This window comes from Callithrix jacchus, chromosome 11 (genome assembly GCF_049354715.1).
Source record: "Callithrix jacchus isolate 240 chromosome 11, calJac240_pri, whole genome shotgun sequence".
NCBI classification, from domain to species: domain Eukaryota; kingdom Metazoa; phylum Chordata; class Mammalia; order Primates; family Cebidae; genus Callithrix; species Callithrix jacchus.
This window is the reverse complement of record NC_133512.1, coordinates 10,465,948-10,480,034: the sequence shown is the minus strand read 5'-3', so window position 1 is coordinate 10,480,034 and position 14,087 is coordinate 10,465,948. Positions and strand designations below refer to the sequence as shown.

Here is a 14,087-nt window from a genome sequence, read left to right as displayed (position 1 = left end):
TCACACCATTATAGCTTTGAAAGTGTACTCTGTCGACTTGTAGAATTACTGCTCTGATTTCCGCTTGGCTGGGTTTGAGGTAAGTCCCCTCCCTACCTTCTAGCTGACTGTAATCCGTGCTTTCTTTTAAAGCTCCTTTCCAGAGATTTAGGGGAAAACTTTCTTAAGGGCCGTGTTGGCATCATACTGTGGTTTTGTTGTGGCATGCACTGTACATATAAATTGTACCTGCAGTAAATTGGATTGACTGCTGGCCTGAAACGGCTAGAGGGGCTTTGCTTTTCTTTAAGAGGGGAGGGGGCCAGGCGGTGGGGGAGGGCGGCACAGGAGTACATTTTGACCACAAGTGTTTGATTGTGTTCTTCTATAATTTTATGCCACAAAATTAAATTAATTAAGTAATGGGAGATAAGTGCACTTTTACTGAAATCCTTATTGGAGTAACTTCGGAATGAAGTGTGACATTATATTGCTTATTTCCATGTGGAAATTTTTAGCTTCTGCTACTTTAACTTTTTTTTTAAAGATTGCATGAAATGCCTAAGAAGGCTCCAGAGTGCTTTACATTACAAACTATTGATTTTTACAAAAAGAGACTGAAAACTCACCATTTAGATGAAAGATAAGTTTCAAATTGCAGTAATGAAGGACTGAGGCAGTTAAGCCCTATTATTGATTTCATTTTGTGATATTTTTAAAAAGAATGATTCATTCTGAAGAAAGTTAGCAGTGTGTAGAGAAACTTCATCCAGCAGCTTAAGAATGAAGCCTTAATGACGCTGATGTATGGAAACCTGGAATCCAGTGGCCAGACGTGTGGAGCAGGCCACGCCACTTCAGGACAGCGTCTGCTGTTTGAACTGTGGATACTACAATGAAATTCCATATCAGAGAGTTTCATTGAGAGGGTGTGTAGTTTGGTGTATGTTACACTGGCAGTTTTGTACATGCAAGGGGGAAAAACAAGACAGCTAAAGAATTCTGTCTGTGAACAAGCAAAGTTATAGGGTAAGTGGACCATGGGATAATTTTTCCTGAATAAGCCTTAATGACAAATGCTTAAATTCTGAAAATGTTGCTTTTAAATCTGCAATTAAGAACCAAGAATCAAAAGTTCACAAGTTGGGAGGATAAAATATGGTAAGTAGTACTTCACAAAAATAAGTTACCTACCTTTGGGATAGCTATGATAGATGATTTTAACATGCAACAGGTTATTGGCCTAATATTTGGGATGGTTTAAAAGTAAATTACTATTCATAGAACATACACTCTACTCCCTTATACTCCCTTAAGCTTACTGTGAAGACACACATGATTCTAAGAAACCAAAGCTATACCAGTTCTATAAGAATAATTAAAGTTTTTTCTTCAGAAAATATGTGAAAACTTTTAATTTCTATAAGCCTCAGGGAAGTGAGACAAGGAACATATTTGATCAGTCATGATGTTTTTGTGATATATGTGGACTTAAGAGGAATACAGTTTTCATGAGCTTAGCTGATCTATAGACTGATAACTGACTTCCAGATCTCCTTCTCTGTTTGAGAAGGATTGCCTGTATCCAGCTAACCCTGCAGAAAGTGGAGGTGCCAGTTTGCTCCACATTATTGCTCATTCTTTAATGGCACCTGCTATGCAGGCTGCTTCCTGCAAGGCACATAGGACTCAGTTTTACAGAACTCAGAAATGGTAACTCGTATGAAATAGAGACCTCATACTCCCCTCAAATGTTTCTCATCAAGAACTTCTGGCAACAGAGAAAGAGTAGCTGATGATCTTTTCTTTTAACTGCAAATGGCAGAAAAGTAACACTGGCTCACAGAAGTGTCATTTGTGATTTTAACTGCAATAGTAATGGTTACTTTCATGTCAAATAAGCTTTTCAGTGGTTGAAATTAAATATATGGATTTCTTAAAAGTTTAGATGGAGTTAATTTACTAAAACCAAATTCACTTAATCCATAGCCAGGCAATGATTTCCCCTTGGAGTAATTCCATTTGGGCATGTCTGTCATGAATGCTGCTTACCTGCGATTAGGAGCATCAGAAATGTAGGAAAGAAAGGCTGAAGACAATAGGCAATGGATTTGGGGAACCGTGAGCTACCAATGGCAAAACGGACAGAAGCTTTCTTATTTCAGTTAAGGCTCTAAGCTTTTCTGAATATGGAAAAATAGTCATATGTAAAGGTAAAATAATTATACATGAAAAAATGGTTAAAAATTAATGAAGATTTCATTAAGAGCTCATGAAGTTGGGCTTTTTTTTCCCTTGCTTAAAAAGGAAAGCAACACAGATAGGGAAGGGAGAGGAAAGGAAGCCTTAGGAACCCTGGGAACTGTTAGGGTGTCACAAAGGTTACGAATATCGAATTGATTTTTACCTTCCAGAAGATATTTTGAACACAAAAAAACAACCACATTAAAAACCTATAAGAGGTTTTCTATGGTGCACAAATACTTGAAATCCACTGAAATGGTTTAAATTCCCTACATTTTTCTCATTGAAACTCAGACTATTTCTCACTTCCAGAATTGATCAAAAAGTTAAAATCAACGTTAGTTTGTACTTCCTGATTTTGGTTAAAAAAAAAAAAAAATTCTCTGGCCGGGCGCGGTGGCTCACGCCTGTAATCCCAGCACTTTGGGAGGCCCAGGTGGGCGGATCACGTGGTCAAGAGATGAGACCATCCTGGCCATCGTGAAACCCCGTCTTTACTAAAAATACAAAAATTAGCCGGGCATGGTGGTGCGGTCCTGTGGTCCCAGCTATTTGGGAGGCTGAGGCGGAAAAATCGCTTGAACCCAGGCGGAGGTTGCAGTGAGACGAGATTGCGCCACTGCACTCCAGCCTGGCGATAGAGTAAGACTCCGTCTCAAAACCAAACAAAACTCTCTAAAGAATTTATTTATTTTTGAGAAATGGGTTATTAAATAGCTACAGGGAGGTACATATCTTTAATAGGAGTTTTACCTGGATGGCTACTCCAGGCGTCGCATCTTCAAGTAGCAGTTGATCAACTAGTAATACAAATATGACAGCAATGTCACTCCAATGATACAGGGTAGGTTGCCTCAGAATTCCTTACAACAGGCTGCTTTCTTCTGGATTTTTAAAACAGCAAATCAAGGAGCTTATTCAGCTTATGAAAATACAGGCAGGTGTAAATAAGTGTTATTTCTCTGGAGGAAAGCCTTCTTCCACTGGAGCAATAGTTCCCTAAACTACACAGAGTAATTTCTCACTTAAGGCCGAGCCATGGTGCTGTTAATAGCACTGCCTCGCCCGGAATGTCTTCTGTTTCTGATCTCTCATTGCCAGTAGCTGTTTTAACCTATCACAGACAGATCAGATTATCATTAATTAGGCTTTTAAGTCAGTTGTTTTAAATCTTGAAATGCACTAAGAAAAAAAAGCGAAGAGAGTTTTTGCCCAAGTTTAGGCAACTTAAAAATAAACCAACTGGCTTAGGGAAACAAACGAAGGGGTCAGCTGTTCAGGAAGGGTGCTGTTCCACTGCACCCTACATTAGAAAGTTGTTTCGTTCACTTCAAACGTCATGGTAAACGTTGGCTTTGGCATGAGTACTTCCTTTTTAAAATTATAAGGGTTTAAACCATAAAGCAATCCTGCTCCCATTGGGGTTAGAGGTTTCGCTGCAGAGACTTGCAAGCGGAAAAGCCAATTTTTGCACATGTTCCCACAATTGTGTCTTTTCATACTTTCTATTTGCTACAGAAAGCCTCTGGTTGTTAAGAGTGGACACTGGGGCTCCACTCAGGGCCTCCCCGAGAAACAATGAGGCGAAGGGTCTGTGTCTTAGCCATTCACAGCACCTGAATCTATGTATGGCAGCTAGTGAAGGAAAACACATTGGGGGCCAGTTCATAGAAGGGGAAATAGACGTTCTGTGAGCGAAGCACACATCTATTGGTTTTGTGAAGACTTTTCAAGGGATCCCCAATGTTTTATTGTAATGCGACACACAGGGTGGTTGCATTGCAAAGTACATGGGAAACTGCCGCTCCCTGAATTCAGCCAGTTAAAAGCCCTCTGAACGCCACCAGGGCCGGCCCCTGGAAGCGTCTGCTGGAAACGTGGCTGGGCCAGCTGCAAAGTTTGCAAATGCCCCTGAATATTCTGAGGAGCTGGGTGACCAGCCTGAAACGCCTTGATACAGGCCGCTTCTCCGCACTGGAGCGAGGCTGCTAGGTGCTGCTGGCGCTGGGACTCACCTCCCCACCCCCACGCCGCCCCCAGCCCTCGGCGGTTTTCCCTTTCCCGCGGCCTGGCTGGCGGAGCTGCATTGTCTCCCGAAAGGCCGCTTCAGGAATGCGGATCAAAGCCGGGCCTGGGAGAACCCCCTCCGTCCCCAGACACCCAGAGCCATCTCTGAGCAATCCAGCACGCTCTGTTCGCTGGCGCGCGGACTGGGGCGCGCCGGGAGCACTCGGCGTGGACTTCCCCGCGCTGATGTAATGATGATGGATGCGGCGACGCGGCTGCAGACGGCGCTGCGCGGGCCGGGAGCTCCCGCTAATGAACCCACCGCGCCGCCGCCGCCGCCGCCGCGGCCCAGGACCTCGGGCAGGGGACGCGGGCGCGGGCAAAAGTGGTGAAAGGCGTGAAGAACATCCCTTGCCACCGTCGGAGGAAACCGGAACCTGAAGGGAACTCGACAGGAAAGCGCGGAGAGCGAGCGAGCTTTCAAACAAAATTGGCCACACCGGTACCACCTGAGCAAAACGATTACCATACTCCGTGGGGACTCGCCTTGGTAACGTGGAAAGTTTCTGCCTGGGGCTCCCCGGGTCCCCCGCCCCTTGCAGCTCTAAGTGGTGACTCTAAAGAGGACGACTTGACGTGTTTGTGTGCAAGTGCTGTTTAACATGTAGGTCCTCGCAGGAATTCGCCAGTGTGGTAAAGGTGGCCGTTCTCTTCGTGCCCGCTTTCAAATGCAGACGTGCCCTACAGCATCACCAGGTCAGTGGCTCCAGGAAGCTTTAAATGCCTTGCGTTGTAGGAGGTTGACGCAGGTTCAGATTGATCATCTAGAAAGAAAAGACCCACCTGCAGGCAGGTTGCAAACAGGAGACGGATTAGATTTAAAATAGGGTCTGGAATTAATTGTGCCCTGGGTTTAGGCCTCGGGAAAATTACAAAAGGTTCAGGGACAGTTGAGTGGGAAAAAGCCTTGACTGTTTGCTTTCGGGAAGGAATGTTTATCCCTCCTTTTACCTACGAAACTTCAAGCTTTAGGAGGGATATACCATTAGAGCAATTTTCCTTGGTTCCTTTTTTTTTTTTCACTGAGCTGCTGGGACTCAAACATCAGCTACAAACATTTTCCCCCTTAAGCATGAAAAGTCAAGGGGCATGCCAGCAAATCTTGCATGTAATGTTTTAGTGGTGAAAGGGATTCGAGGAGAACAGTGTAGAGTTGTAAGCAAGGAAACTATATCAGGGGGGAAAAGTATCAATTCATTCACATCTGAAAAACAGTGGCTTGTTTTCCTCAGGGAAAAGTCTTTGAAGTGAAGCAGAACTTAAAGTTTTTCCTTGATGCTTAAGTTCTAAATTATACTCGATTATTTTAAAAACTCCAGGTTTTAAAAGTGTCATGGAGCTACTGCCCTAGTGGTGTTTCGGGACTCCACGAGGAATTTTTGCTGGTCACTTGTATCACGAATGCTTGATTGGACCAGCTCAGGACTGAGTTTCCAGAATTCCATCACTGCAGCTCAAAACGGCCACGGTTTGCCGCTCACTCACTCTTCACCCAGTTTGATGAGGTGTGGGTGTCTAGAATGTTAAAACTTTCTCCTTTATAACTGACAGGGACAAAGTTGTAAAATAAGCTGATATAATTTATAGGAATGTACAGGAAGCAGATGTCTGATTTGGCACGTTGCCATCTTTATAGCCCTGTTCCAAGCAGAAACCACACTTTTAAATAATTAGTTACTAACTAATGAGATCCAAAAATAAGTTGTCAAAATAGAAGAAGGGGGTAGATTGTTGAGTGACCAAGGGCCTGTTTTTAAAAAATCCATTTCAGATGGGGGGGGGTGGGGGTTGGAATTAGTATTCTTTAAGACCATTAATTAGTGTGATTTCAGTCAGTGCCTGGAGCTTTACCTCTTCTCACTGAGCCTCTCTCTATGGTGATGAGCATTGGGAGGGTTTTATTGCTTTGTTAAAGTCCTTTGCCTTGGGGGAAAAACCAACAACTCCACAGAAACCAAGTTTGTCAAGGAATTTTGGGAACTTGTCTCCTGATTCCTAATAATTAGCACCCTCTACTTAGGAAGATGCTTAGTTCTTACTAGGAATCTCATCTCTTAATGGGGTTTTCTGATCCATTTGCATGTTTCAATGTGCAGTTTGAGCGTTGTATTCTCTACCCAAATACAGCCGATAAAACTGTTATGTGTGTGTCAAAGGGAACAATTATAGCGTAGTAAATGCCTGTTTATCTCAAATGGTTAAGAACGGAGTGTTTGTGTTAGTTTAATATTTTTGCTAAAGATTTTAGTTTTTATAGAATTTGCCGGTCTTCAAGGAAACACTGACTATGAAAAGAAAATGTATGTAGCTAAACCAATGGTGATTGAAATTCAAGACACTGCAGTCATCCTGTACGTCACAGGGTCATTGATGCGATCATTTGTGTGCTCAGTAGACTAAGCACATAAAGGAAATTCTCACGTGAACTAAGTGCTGGGAAAGTAGAAGCCTTGTCCTCATGGAGCTTACAGTCTGGAAAGGGGAGGTGGATGTTCAGCACAGACTTTTCCAGATGAAGGAAAGTTTATTGTCATTGTGATGGGTGCTAGGATAGGTTTGTGTAGGCCTTTGGAATTCCGGATTCTAGGGTGAAGCTCATTCATTGATTCGTCTGGTCAGCAAAGACTTCAGTGAGTATCTACTGCAGTGGGTATACAGCAGTGAGCAAAAATAAACATGTAGAACAGTTGTTCAAGGCTCACACTGGTAATCCCAGCACTTTGGGAGGCGGAGGCAGGTGGATCACAAGGTCAGGAGTTTGAGACCAGTCTGGCCAACATAGTGAAACCCCACCTCAGCTAAAAAGACATAAAATTAGCTGGGTGTGGTAGTGTGCACCTGTAATCCCAGCTACTCAGGAGGCTGAGGCAGGAGAATCCTGAACCTGGGAGGTGGAGTTTGTAGTGAGCCAAGATCGCTCCATTGTACTACAGCCCGGGCGACAGTGCGAGACTCTGTCACAAAAAATAAAAAGTAAAAAAAAAAAACAAAAAAAAAAACCAGCTTTGGTGAATCTGACAATTAGTAATGCTTGCTAAACTTGAGGTTCCTGGGTGCCACCCTCCAAGGCAAATGCGTTGCATGAATCTGAATGTTTAGCAAGCTCTGAAGCAACACTGATACAAAGGGTACTTGTACCGAATGAGACACAGTGACGCCAATGGTATTGGATTATTCTTGTGGCATACTTTAAAGATGATATTGAAATCAATTTTGAACGACCATTGCAAAAAATAATTATTTTGAGATTGTTAGAGCTAGAAGGGACCATCAAAGATTTCTCCTTTAAGGGGTCTCTACCTATATTCTTGGAAAAGCTTGGAAGGTCTGTGAACCCTTAGAAATTTTGAGTTTAAGGGTATTTTCTGGAGAGAAGCTTTTTAACTTTTAACACGTTCTTAAAGAGGATGTGCTCCCCCTTCCCAAAGAGAAAGGTCAGATCTCACTGTCTGATTCTGTCATTTGAGGGATGAGACCACTGAGGCCCAGCAGCAGGTTGCTGGCAGCTGTGCACTGTCCAGCTAGCTCCAGGGGGAGCCATGCAGGTAGCCCTGCCCTTGGGACTCAATGCATGGTGGCTGCGCTGGGAAGGGATATCTCAAGCCTCCTTTTCTGTTGTATAATACTTTGTCAGTGCCCTTTGAGGGGTGTCTCTGAATTTGGAGTGGATCTTACAATTGATATGTAAATTTAACTTAGTGCTTCTTTTTTCTTTTTTATGCTACAAAAGCTGTTCTTAAATAACTTGTGTGTTTTACAATGAATGACGCTGGATAATCTGAGAAAAGAGATGGAAGTGAGTGGAAGAGCTGCTGCTGCAGTGTGCCGTGTGGCCTCTGGTTCTTAAGCATTCTAGTTACTTGAATTCCAGATCGGGGGAAACTTATTATACAAGGAAGAGCTTGCAGTTCTCTTGCAAATATGAGTTAAAGTACACTGAAAATATTTTACCTGGTATTTTAACTTTTTCAGTTGGTCGAGCAGTTGCTTATTTCATTTCACTAACCACTGCTGTGATTGAAGATGTCGACATCTACTAAATGTAGAAAAATAAACAGATGGCCACACCTAAGAAATGCTTTCCACGAATGTTGCAATCTAGATAACCTGAAGAAAGCATGCTAGAGAGAGTGCTTTTCCTCTTTTCTTGTATTCTTTGTAGGTGTAGAACATGACTGCAAAGAGGAACATGAACCAGAGTGAAAACCGATGAATGATGAGTTAGGGCGATTATCACATGAATGAAACCAGTGAAAGACAAACTTATGGAACCTCCCTTTAGCTGAGTTTTATTATTTCCTAAGTGAGCCCAGTCTTTGCTAATAGCAAGGACCTTTCAACTTTTCCTGGTAGAATCAAGAGCATGTTGTTTTATTACCTTTGTCTTAAAACTGTAACTTAAATGAACTGAAATATTCTCATGCTTTAAAGAGGTTAAGGAGTTTAGCTTACCTGAATGAATTAGGATTAAGAGGCATACTGCAATTCAGATAGCTTCATGAAAGAGGCAAAACCCACTGACCACTTGGCCTGAATATCCTGATTCCAAATTTGGAGTAGGCCTTGGGTGTTAGAAATTGTTGGACGCTCTTTAAAACATCCAATTAATAATTAAAAACCCCCTGCTTTGGAAGTTGCTCAAATGCCCCTTCCTGTAAAGTTGGCCACCTGAAGAGACATTTGCAGATGCGGCTTTAAAAAGTAATGTGACACTTGTTTCACATGATAGACACAGTTGCAAATTGAGATTTTGAGACCATTGGATACCAAATGCTCAGTAGGGATTTGGAAAAAGTACCACATTATGGACATTTCCCTCTGTTCTCTTTTTCGCATGTGTAGATAGAGTTTCACTGGTTTGTTAAACCTTGAGACATTTTTGCCGAAAAACCTATGGAGAAATGTCACCCACATTTTGAATTTAGGCTTTTCTCAGGTGACAGGTGAAGTGGACTTCAGAAAGTTTTTTTTTTCCCATCGTTTTGGGAAGTTGATGGCTCTGTTGTTTTCTTTAGGCGTTTTTGGTCGAAGAGAGCTGAAGTAATGAGAAGACATCATGGAGGCGCAGTCCCACAGCTCCACGGCCACTGAAAAGAAAAAAGTTGAGAATTCCATAGTGAAGTGCTCCACTCGAGCAGATGTGAGTGAGAAAGCCGTTGCCTCCAGCACCACTTCTAATGGTGAGCAGCACAGGGATTACCAGCAGCCCAGCCTGGAGTCATTTCTGTGTTCTCTGCATTCCTTGGGAATTGAGCGTTTGCACCTGGACCAGTGTTTGTTCTAGGAAAGGCTAAAGAAAGCAGATGGGGTTGGGGGTGCGGGGCGTGGGATTTAGTAATCTCTGTTTTGGCACTCAATTCACACGTTGACTTCCAAACTTTCTAATTTGAGGTGTAAATGTGATAGGTTATTTGTTATCAGAAGTTCCTGTTTTGGCATTTTGGAAATCATCTTGACTAGGCTGGCAAGAGTTCAAAATGCTTTGTGCTGCATGTGGATCATCTATGCTACTCGGAATAATTAGTACAAAGACACAAAAGTCGTGTCAAAATTAGTGACAGGACAGGAATGTCCCCTCACCCAATATTAAGTAGACTACTTTAGAGGATATTAAGACTTGTTAATGATTGAAACGAAAGGTAATGCTGGTATCTGAGAGGCAGGTTTTGTCGTTAGCTTATAAAAATTTAATTTACTTGTGTTCAGAGTTAACATAGAGCGACTGTTTCTGCATTCTGTATTTTTAAATTTTAAGCCAAGTGTTAAGAGGCATTTCAGTTCAAGCATGGAGTGTTGAAAATAAATTTCAGAGCCCCCTTGGTACAAATAGGCCGAATATGTTAATGGTATCCTTCACTTCCTGTCCCTGCTGTTTCTCGCTTGTGGGCCACTAATGCCTTTATTTTTGTAGATTTCATAGCCATTCCTGGCTTCCCTGAATTTCTCTGCTTTTCCATGGACTTTTAGGAAGAATGAGCTGGCTCTTTCTCCTAGCTCCTGGACATTGCCTATCTGGGTACACCGATTTGTATGAGCCAACCTGCTATTCTTATATTTTCTATATTCCAAGACAGGTTTTACTAGATTGATTTACAAGTTTTTACATCCACTTGTAGAGTCAGAATCTCCTTTGGAAGGTAACCCCGGTCCGGAATCTTAGACTCCAAGGGCAGATACTTCCAAGCAGCCGGGCCACTTCTCGGTGGGCCTCTCCGTGCCTGCTGGGAGCCTGCGCTTCTCACCTGCACTTCTTCACCTGGTTTCATGAGTGTGCTTTGCTGACTGCACTGCGTATGGAAGGAGCTGGCTCTCAAACCTGCTGGCAAATGACTCCAACTTTAAATTGATCCTTAGGGAGATATGTTTATGTCTAAGTTAAAATAATGAATTTACATATATGCGAAAATTCTTCTTCCTTTATTGGTGTTTAAAGTCGAGACTGGAGCTTATTTTAATTGAGCCAGAATATTTCTGTTTTTCATCCAATAGAAGGCATTTCTCCTAAAAAATATGTTACCCTGGTTTCTTTTTTCTGGAATTGGTAAAAATTAGGCAAATTTAACTTTTGGTTATCTTTATAGTTTGTGTGAGTGTACGTGCCTGTATGTGAGGGCGTGGGTGAGTGTGAGTGTGTAGAGGGTGGGTGTGTGAGGATGTGTGAGTGTGGGTGAGTGTATGCATGAGTGTGTGGATGTGTGGGTGTGTGTGGTAGTAACTGAGAATGCATGTGTGTGAATTTGAACAAGTACATGGCAGAAGCTGCTGCGCTTCGTGAAGCCTGTCACGTTTGTGAATCTCAGCTGCATGGCCACAGAGTTTGATTCTTATGAAGATGCTGTTGTTTCTGCCACTCCCACACCTGAGGCACATACTCAGGAGGTTTTACACTGCAGCTGCATTTGTCTTGAGTTGCTCTTGGACCTCCGGTTTCCCTCTGATTCTTTTGAGGGTGACTGGGAACAGACGAGCCCCACAGCAGCCAGAAAGGCACAAGATAAAACTAGCTAGACAAGGAGCAGTCATGGTATACAAATGTTAGTGCTACAGTTTTAAATAATCGCCTGTTTCCTCAACCACACTCCAGTGGCTTCCTGCCTTAATCAACTTGTGCCCTCGATGCCCACATTTTCTCCTAAATGTGTATGAACTCTGTCCTGTTTGGGGGCAGACACTCATTGGTCAAACCTGGAGGGCACATGCCTAAATGATGGCTATCCTAGAAGTCTGGCGAACTCTGACCATTTTTTCAGTGTTCCTATTTTTTCTAAGAGATTTACTGTTTTATGTTTTGGGACAAAAATCAAATAAGAGAAAAGTGGAAGTGATGTTTTTAAGCATGGATTGCAAGCTGACAGGCAGATTCTTGGAAAACAAGTAAACAAATTTAAAGATAGGGACAAGAAAAAGAAAGGACAGTAAACTTTTTTCTTTGTGTATGTGATGCTGATAATTACCATGGTCTTTTTTACAGAGTCTTCTAAATTTTCATCTAACTAGCTCAGAACCTCTTTACAGTCCCAGGACTATGCCGAGGGGCGTGGATTGCCTGAAGCACAGAGGCCCTATCTTCCGCAACCTGGTCACCTGCTGCCTCTGCACTCAGTCTTGGTCACTGGGACTGTGTGTGGGCTTTGGACCTGGCCCTGTTTGGGTTTAGAGCTCTCGTGGGGTGCAGGCTTTCCAAGGTGGGGCACTATCTGTGTGCTGGCTAGTGGCTGACATCACCATGGCCTTCCATCCTTCTATCCATCTGTCTGTTCCTCATTCCCCCTTCCTATCTTTTTTCTGTTTCTCTACAAACATTTCAGAAATGCTTGGACACCTGCACTGAGGCTATTCGTAGAAAGGAAAACAGACTCATGTGGATGCTATAAGAGGTAGCACTGATTGCTACTGTTTCCAGATTTCTTGTGCTTTTTTTTTTTTTAACAAAGCTCTGAGCTAGATCCATTTGTAACTGAACAATTAAAAATGAGTTCAGTTTCAAAAACCATATGAATATGATACCTGCATTTTCTCTCCCACCTACCATTTTATGATTAAAGTCAAACAAATGAAGAAAAAAGTTTTGTTACTGGCTGAGTTATTGGTGAGGTTGCTTTAATTAACTTTTCCAGCCATTCTGTGGTACAATTTGTTCTTGATTGTGAGCTTCCCAGCCAAACCACTTGCATTCCACTGCGTGTCCTTACAGATCTGTTTTCATACTTTCTCAGTGGAGTATCTGCTCCTGGAATAACATTTGTATAGTGTTTTGTTTAAACATACACAGACCCACAACCAAAAAGTATAGTTCAGAAAACCCGAACAGCTTTTTAAAGAAGCATTTGCCACCTAACACTGAAATTTAAAATAGTGCAAGTGAAAAACTGTGTTCTAGATCTTGTATAACAGAAAAAAGCAAGGCAGATTTGATTTTCGTAACATTTAAGAACCTATATCAACATATAAAGCCTTCGGTAATCTTTATGAGGGAAGAACAGTGTACCCACACTTTCATGTGCCCATAGTTTGATTTTAACTTTAAGTGTTGTATTTGAAGTGTAAATGACAAAGGAGATGACATTTAGTTTTCGGAATTATTTCAGTACAGTTGTGATTTATGATAATTTTTGGCATTCACACGGTGGCTTTCCCATAGAAAGTATGCATGCAGATAGTAGGTGTAATTGTTGATTTTAAAATGTCCAAGTCCATTAATGTGTGAAGCCCGTAAGTATAATACCTTAATAATCCCTTTTTGGTTTAGATTCATTACTTCATAAGCTACATGCTGTGTTTTCTAAATAATAAGAGTTTTTTAATCTGAATCTTCCAATGTTCTACATGTTCTCATTCTCTTATAAAATTATTTTCAATGATTTGTAAATACTGAACTTTTCAATTTGAAGTGTTTTGCCTCATTTTTGGCTCGTAATTTTGTTTTAAAGGAGTAATTCGATAGTTCCTATTAATCTACAACTCCGCTTTTAAAAAAGAAACTAATGATAAACATGTGGAGGCTGTGGTCTTGGGGATCTTTTATCAGATCTGATAGTTATTGGGAACATACTTGAAAGTGATAAAAAGCAGAAATTATTATACTAATGCTGATGCAACGCGAAACCAAGGTTGATAGATTAATGATGCAAAGGAAGTTCCCTGTTCGCTTTGATTCTTTCAAAAAGAAGAATTTGGTCCTTTGCTTAAAAGATTATTTTCTTCCAGGTTGGTAAGGGGAAAGTGCTATGGTCTGCAAATTCCTAAGGAGATGCTTTTTTTTTTTTTCCGCTTTAACTTTTGGTTACTTCCTGGCCTTGCGATTTGCTTTTACACTGTCCATTGCGTGGGTGTTATTAGGTTGGTGCAAAGGTAATTGTGGTTTTTGCCTTTCAAAGTAATGACAAAAACCAACCGTATTGGTTGGTTACTTTTGCACCAACCAATACTTGTGATGTCTGTTGGTCTTTCTAGCTGGGAGTAAGATGGCTTTAAGTTTTGTTGGACGTTTGGAATTCATCTGCTGTTCTTTACCATGAATTCCTGTCTCCTTGACTTTTTTATGGTAAGAGTCTGTGTGCCCAGTTCTGCTCTGAAATGGGCAGGTGGTTCACACCACAAAGTCCATAGGTTGTGAGTTTTTTGTTTCCTGTTTCTGGAGAGGTCCAGCTCTTTTTCTTTGCCACATCCCATTTCCTGGCACATGGCAGATAAGTGGAAAGGATGTTCAGATAAAATGGGTTTCAGATTATTGGATGTTCATTTGCACACGCACGTTTGGGGATCTGAAAGCTCGTTTGAGTTCTGGGAGCTGAAGC

The 14,087-nt window shown here is 41.9% G+C and overlaps 1 protein-coding gene across 5 annotated transcripts in view; it reads left to right on the top strand.

Moving 5' to 3' along the window:
• The window catches only part of GLI3 (GLI family zinc finger 3), a 284,194-nt gene that overhangs the window by 5,589 nt on the left and 264,518 nt on the right, over positions 1 to 14,087 (top strand). For 3 of the 5 annotated variants that reach the window (XM_054237018.2, XM_078342254.1, XM_078342256.1), the window contains exon 2: positions 9,306 to 9,470. The exons of the other annotated variants lie outside the window; for them this stretch is intronic. In XM_054237018.2, the coding sequence (XP_054092993.2) occupies positions 9,347 to 9,470 (124 nt within the window). In that variant the 5' untranslated portion in view covers positions 9,306 to 9,346. The remainder of the gene's footprint in view (positions 1 to 9,305; positions 9,471 to 14,087) is intronic. 5 annotated transcript variants of the gene reach the window in all.